The 7,257-nt window shown below is 45.7% G+C and overlaps 1 protein-coding gene across 2 annotated transcripts; it reads right to left on the bottom strand.

The window, feature by feature from the left end:
* Positions 1-2,581: 2,581 nt before the first annotated feature.
* Positions 2,582-6,344, bottom strand: NCBP2 (nuclear cap binding protein subunit 2). Of its 2 annotated transcripts, XR_012776450.1 has the most exons (5): positions 6,209-6,344; positions 5,927-6,108; positions 4,966-5,104; positions 4,239-4,376; positions 2,582-4,130 (listed from the first exon to the last, which is right to left on the bottom strand). XR_012776450.1 is itself a non-coding variant. In XM_075507208.1 (4 exons), exons 1-4 carry the CDS (start codon positions 6,287-6,289, stop codon positions 4,305-4,307), a joined length of 474 nt encoding a protein of 157 aa, XP_075363323.1. In that variant the 5' UTR covers positions 6,290-6,344; the 3' UTR covers positions 4,129-4,304. The 2 variants fall into 2 exon arrangements, 1 of the variants encoding a protein (XP_075363323.1); XM_075507208.1 differs by having other exon boundaries at positions 4,129-4,376.
* Positions 6,345-7,257: the final 913 nt, after the last annotated feature.

The raw sequence follows: 7,257 nt of genomic DNA, 5'->3' as shown, positions 1-7,257 counted from the left end.
TGAAGCATTAAGAAAGCAGGATGCGCAGAAGACCTCTCTGGACCATATATCACATACGTAGGTGATAATGAAAGACTTTTGTGATCTATTTGTCTCTCAAATTCTGTTTTCTAGAATTGATCATGACTAGTTACATCTATAATGGGACTATACTGGGAACTTCAGATGCCCGAAGTGCACAGTCCTAACTTTGTGTGTACATATCCCTTACAGGCTGTACAAGGCTCTGGAATAGACAAGATCATGACCAATTTGCTTAACTTAAACTTCTATGGCGTCTCCTTGTGCAGTGCTGATGGCTGTGTCAGGAGGTGGAAGAAAGAAGCTCTCTTAATTTCCATAGTTCAATCAGTTTAAGGTCCGAAAATGAGCCTTGAAGGAGCTTTATGCTAGAAGCCTTTTACCTCAGCATACAAATCATAAATTAATTCTCAGAAATTGAGTAATGACCCCCAAAAATAAACTGTCCCTTTCCTTTACTATGGCTTCTCATCCAGTCTGATAGAGCACGTTTCCCAGAAAGGAGCAAGGCCTGTTTTCAGTTTGCACCATTACTGAAACCTTGGGATACAAACACAGCCAACCTTGAATAACCTTCCTCTGTCTACATGGGACAGAAAGAGATGAAGCAGTAATGGAGAGAACACCTGCCAGTCACAAGCTGCGACTCGACACTGGTCTTAGCCAGACAAGGGCACAGAGGCCTCCTCCCCCAAGCCATAAGAAGCATTTACACCATGTAGTTATCCCAGAAGGGAGAGCAGAGGAGTTGTGTGCATTACTACAGAGCAGCTCCGAGTATATCCAATCCCTTGTGCAAAAGCTTATTTAGATAGGAACAGGCAGGAGACATACAAAAGCAGACAATTAATAAATTAGGCCATTACTTCCCAAACATGATAGATGTTTTGAAGCCCAGGATGCTTCCCTCTGCAGTCTTCACCAATTTTTTGGTACTTCACCTGTAGTCACATCAGGCTCTACACTTACCTGAAAGTACCAAATATACTCAGCTAGGAGCAGAAATCCCAGAGACTGCGAAGAAAAACGCCCACTCTAATTCTTCTTCGTTTAGACACTGTAGCGTAAGGTACAATTTATGCTTTAGAAAATGAAATGGACAACAGTTTATTAGATGTTCAGTCCCTGTGGACTGCTTTCCTTTGACTAGTATTGTCTTTGACTGTACAGATGAAAGCCTTTATACAAACCATGTCAATTTTAGTGGAGTTCTTCAAATTTCACCTTCACAAGAAGGCTAATCTGACAAGATATGGAAGATAAGGTGCTGGATATTAACTTAAATACTTTAATAATTTTGTCTTTCAGAATCATCTGTGTAGAAGGAACCATTACATTAACACCAACGGTGGTTGCACCGGCACCAACCTGAGCAGGAACTTTGCTGCTGCACAGGGTAGTAAGTAACCTGACTAATATAAAGACCACCTTGAAACTAGCCTGGCAGGGGTACATTGGTAACAGGGATTATTTTGTCATTCATTGAAAATGAAGGCCTTTAATGCTCCAGTTTACTGATTTTACACTGTAATACAAAGACTCAAATGCTGTGTATACAAACCTTATTTGCAGCTATTGGTGCCAAAGAAAGGCATGTAAATCAATCCACCGTGTGCCTGCAGGAGAGTCTGAGGGAGAAACTGAAGCTCTCGCCGCCTTTATTTGTAACAACCTCTCTTCCATCACGGTGTATCTTAAGCTTCTACTAATATTTTTAGCTGCTATATTTCTTTATGGATACAATTCTATAAAAGTACCTAATTATGATGAACAAGTATTTAGAAAAGCTAATATAGAGCTTAAACTTCTATGAAAGTGTATATAATAATGAACTGGCATGTCAAAAAATCACAGGAGAGCCTATACTTCCAAGAGAACCTAATCACAATGAACTGACATGTAAGAAAGCTAAAGAAGCCCTCCAGTGAAGTTTGACAGACTTAATTCAGTTCCTTTTGTTAAGCACTAGCTTTAGCAGAGCCATGTCCGATTTCAGTTAGGGAAGGCAAATTTCAAACCATGTTCAATCAACTTCCTCTATATGTGCTTTTGAGATACTAAAACTTCACATGATATATCATATGCTTTTAAAGCTCATTTTGATTGAAACTTCTCTCAAAATAGAAAATCTCACTTTAAAACAAAATCTCTCCATGCACATTGCACATATGCAGCAAAAGACAGTGATGGTTTTGAGGAAAAAACTTATCACCTCCATTTCATTTGAGAATGACTGTCTTGCAGCACTTAAAATAAAAAATAATTTTAAGCCTCATTTTTGTAAGGAAGTGCACCTTGAAAACTACTTGTTAAACACCAAGGACTTCCACATTCATTTCAATATCAGTAAATAATTTAATTTCTGTTCTGTAATCCAAAAAGTACCAGAAGGAAGAGCATTAACCAAACATCTTTCAGCATCCAGTTAAGAACTGAACAAGACTGAAAATCCAGTCAAAGGGAAGGAATATTCACTCTCTACATCTTAAAAGACACTAGAATAAAGGATGTGGACAAGAGTCTGAATATAGCTCCTTTCTCTCACTGATTCTGTTAAAAAGAAATAACAACCATTTTAATGTTGCAGCTTTATTTGAAGGTGACTTAGAGTTTTGGTAACACAATTTTTTATACAAAATTGATACAACGAAAAATAAACTCCAGAGGTTTCCTAGAGCAGATTACAGGCTGTAAACTCATAAGCAAATGTACTCTGTAGAAAAAAAAAACTTTGTTCAAAGTCGTTTGCAGACCAGCACCCGCACCAGACCAGATCCTGAAAATCTAGTATTACTCAATGCGCCAAAAAAACCAAAGCCCACCCAAAACCTTGCTTCCTAAGTAAGCAAAGTCTCATTGCAGTTGTTCTACCTAACTGTATTTCTAATTTACAGTAACAGTTGTGACTAACTGTACACAAGAGACATATCAAGATTTCCAACAATATCTTCAGTGAGTAAAGATCAGCTTTTACATACCTGGTATTTTAAAGGTTTTTAAGGAATCATGGACAACAAGGTATTTGGACAGAACTTTATGAACTGCCATTTCCAAAGAACTCCGAAATCCATAAAAAAATCCCAAACACCGCAAAGCCCTGTAACAGTTCCTTTTAAATTATTTCATCTTGGGAGCACTAATTATTTTTATTCCTATATCTGCAGTACATCAAAATACCATCATATAAACTAGCAGTATTAATAAGACCTGGTGAGGGGAGGCGGGGGGGGAAAGCTATACAGTCCTGCAATTCTTTTACCATTCTTATCACATGCTCAGTAGAAAGTAAGCCTCCTCCCAAAACTCATCTTTTTTATTTTTACCTTTGTCTGAAATCAAGTTTCTCAAATAGAAAATCTATTTTGAGAACAAACTTTCTCATTATACACAGTTCCTCAAACGTCCCATTTTTGGGGGTAACTACAACTTGGCTTCATGCCACCCTTGTAGGCACAGGAAAGATACTGTTCCTCAAATATTAAGGCTGTAGAGAGCTACCAGACAGGAGCAAAATACTACTACTCCAGCTGTGAAAATAACTGCTACTGTAATTCTTACACTTGCTGTTCTCTGCATCCCACAAAGCAAAATGGTTGTGAATCATGCAATCACATCGGACTTCGTAGAAAACTGCAAGGGTCTGTTTTCTGCTCTCTGCTCAGCTTGCTTCTCAGTTTATGATTCCTGAGCTCATCTATCTGACTTGTTGTATTGTGGCCGTTCATGTGTGTGTGCTAGAAACAGCATCAGTGTAAAAGGATGCTAATCCAGTAACCCCAGAAATCTGCAACTTTAAGCCTTCCCTAGAAATTGGAAAATTTCCCTAGAAATTCCACTTCCTTTTCAGGCTCTTTGCCTTTTTCTTTCATCTCTGAAACATATACCAGTCCTCCTTTATCGCCGCTCTCCACCCTGTGATACCAATGTAAACAAAACCCAGTGACAGAATAATCAAGTTTTGCCAGTGAAAAAAAGCACCATACCATTAAACCTTTGCTCCTTTTAGTAGAGTTACAGCAGCATTTAGAAACCAAAGCCTCACGCATATTACTGCTTAAAACCTCGCTCTCAGGTCCTCTCTGTTAACGTACTCTGCAATGCTTTGGATCCTGGTATTAAAACGTAAGAGATATTGAACATACTGTGTGATCACAGGAACACAAATAGTAAGTTTCTGTGAATTTCTAGCTACATAAATTTGTGTGCAACAGACCTACTTTGTGCCTGGTGACATTTACGATGCAGATTTAGTTCTCCTGTGAGGCTGGTGAGTCATTCACTAGTCACTGGCATTGAACAGTTTTGCCATAGCCACCTCTTCCAGCATCATAGTCTTGCCGATACTCATCTCGGACCTTATAAAGGAGGAAAAAAGGGAAGTCCAGTAAAGACAAACAATTTCTCAAAAACTGTTACACCACCAGAACATAGTCAAACTGAGTTCACAACATATAAGTGGCCACAAGGAGCTGACTGACAAAACAGAAGGCAAAGTGCATCATGCAGAAGCCCAGAATACAGCATAAACTAACTTCCTTTTTAATAATGTCCAGGGGGACTCTTTAATCAAGGCAACCAAAGTGAGGATGCCTAGCCTCATGCTTCAGCAGTAAAAGCACCTGCTACCTGCTCAACTTTAGGTAAGCTAAGTGCTGTCCTTTGTGTTCTTGACAGCCTTATATTTTCTGGGCTTATTTATAAGCATTATCTCCCCAAGCAGCCAAGAAGTTTCTGAAAGTACTTTCAGTGAAATATATGAAAAAGTTATTTATTCTTAGTGGATAACATCATTGATAAGACGTCTTATGGACTAACATATATTGCTATCTTAAACAATAATTCGTAAGTTGCTATTTCTGAAGTTGCTCTGAGTGTGTTCATTCAAAAAGCAGTAATTTGGCAACGTCACCGGTCCCTTAAAAACTAGACTGTACAACAACCTACCTGGCCCCCTGATCTTCCACGACCATACTGTCTACCCTCCTTAAATCCTGCATCCCAGTCTGTCCTTATGATCCTATCATCAAGTCTGGTTCCATTGATGTATCGCATTGCATTTTCAGCATCTCCTCTTGCATAATACCTTAGGAATAGGTTAATGAAAAAAAATGGGCTTCTACTTTCAACACATGGAAAAAAGAACAATATCAAATGGGCTACAAAACCAAGTATTTGCTTGAATCAAGTTCCTGCTCGGTTACTTCCAAAAGCAACTGCTTTTATGAAGCTATGTGGGCTGAGAAAACCACTAGTGAAACAGAGCAATGTGCAGGAATTCAAGCATATTAAAAATGCATATATTGGATCAAGTTCTTTAACCTCGCTCACTCTTAAAAGCATAAAGCTCTAATACTAAAGAAAGAATGAGAAGCCCCATGCACGCTCTTCTCGTGCTGCAAACCTCCACCAGTTCGGTGAGTTCACTGCAACCAGTAGCAGAACAATCTTCAGAGACACGTGCATGTAATGAAGTCAACACATGACAGGGATGCAAGATACCAAGAGAAACTTTATGCGTATGTGTATGCTTGTGTGAGAAGAAACACCTCTTTACTCGGGCACTGAGAACATGCTTCTACTGCAGAGGCCAACTATGTAAAAAGTGTCCGGCTTGAAGTATCAGACTGAAAGCAACCTAATAACCCCCACTCGACGTGCAGTCTGTGCTTGCCCTCTCTCGCCCAGGACTCCCGCAGACACTTTAGCAACCGAGTAATTTTATCCTCGGATAATTTTCCCCTGACTCAGAGCCTGCATTTCAGTTCACCCACGCCCCGACCGCTCCTGCCCACCGCTGCGGCGGCCTGCGGGCGGCACAACCAGCCGCCGCCGCAGCGCGGGGCCCGCTCCCCCCGCCCGGCTCCAGCGGCCGCGGGGCAGCAGGGCCGGGCCCGCAGAAGGATACTCCACGAAGCAGAAGCCGCAGGCGGTCTTCTTCACTTTGTCCAGCCCCATGATGACCTTCTTGATGTCGCCGCTCTTGCCGAAGAGCTCGTGGATCTGCTCCTCCGTGGTGTAGAACGAGAGGTTCCCCACGTACAGCGTGCAGCTCTTCCTCAGCAGCCGCTCCTGGTCGTACCGCGTCCCCTGAGCGGCAACGACAGCGTTACCACACGGCGGGCGCGGGCCCGCGCCCGGCGGACCGCGCGGCCCCCGCCCCCGGCAGCAGCGGCGGCGCCCCGCTCACCCGGAAGTGCTGGTCCCGGTACTGGCTGAGGTCAGCGTAGGAGTCGCTGCGCAGGACGCTCAGCGTCCCCCCGGAGCACATGGCGGCACGGCCGCCCGCCGCCCCACGGCCGCTCGCCGCCCCGCCGCGGCTTCCCGCCCCGCAGCGCCCCCGCGCACGCGACCTGCGGACGCTGGGCGGACAGCCAATGGGGAGGCGGGCCGCGGCCCTCGCGAGAGCGGGCGGGAGGGCGCGGCTCTCGCGAGAGCGGGCGCAGGATGGTGCTGCGGCGGGTGCTGTTCGCGCTCCTCAGCAGCCCGCGGCTGATCGAGAAGCTCTCCGAGTCGCGGCCCATCCGCGCCGCCGCCCGCCTCACCGCCGCCGCCATCACCCGCGGGCAGCTCGGCGCCCGCCAGGCGACGCGGGACCTGGGCCCCCGCCTGCTCCGCCTGCGCGACGCCTTCCTCGGGGAGCTCAAGGACGGCGCCCGGGCGCGGGGCTGGCCGTGGCCCCCCGGGCGCGGGCCGGGCCGGGGCGGCCGCCCCGGAGCCGCGCCCTGACCGCCGCGCCGAGCGAGAAGCAGCTGCGGAGCCGCATCCGGTGCAGGATCCCGCCGGGGAGGAGGAGGAAACCGCGGCCGCTTCCCTGCGCCAAGCACAGGAGGACGGGTGCGTTAGAGCCGGCGGGTGAACGGGCCCCGGGGCCTTGGGGCCGGGCTCCTGGTGACAGCCGGACCCCATCGGCCTCTCCTGAACCGGGCAGGGTGCACTGGCGTGCAGCGCCAGCCGCGGAGGACCCCAGCGTTACCCCGGCCTGCGTAACGCGGATCGCGAGCTGCGGACTTAACGCGGCGTTTCCATAGCGTACAGCCAGGAGCGGTTCCTGAGTCCAAGCATGAAAACGTGAAGCGTGCTGCTTATTGGTATGATGGATTTTCATTTCAAAGTCAGTTTACACTTTCCACAGTACTCAGTAACAGGCAGAAGGCAGACTCACATTAAACATCGTCCAGAATACTGTCAAGATTGTCACTTTAAGTGCTTGATAAGAAACTTGAAATAAAAACAAAT

This window comes from Mycteria americana, chromosome 7, assembly GCF_035582795.1.
Source record: "Mycteria americana isolate JAX WOST 10 ecotype Jacksonville Zoo and Gardens chromosome 7, USCA_MyAme_1.0, whole genome shotgun sequence".
Classification (NCBI taxonomy): domain Eukaryota; kingdom Metazoa; phylum Chordata; class Aves; order Ciconiiformes; family Ciconiidae; genus Mycteria; species Mycteria americana.
This window is presented reverse-complemented; position numbering and strand designations above follow the sequence as displayed.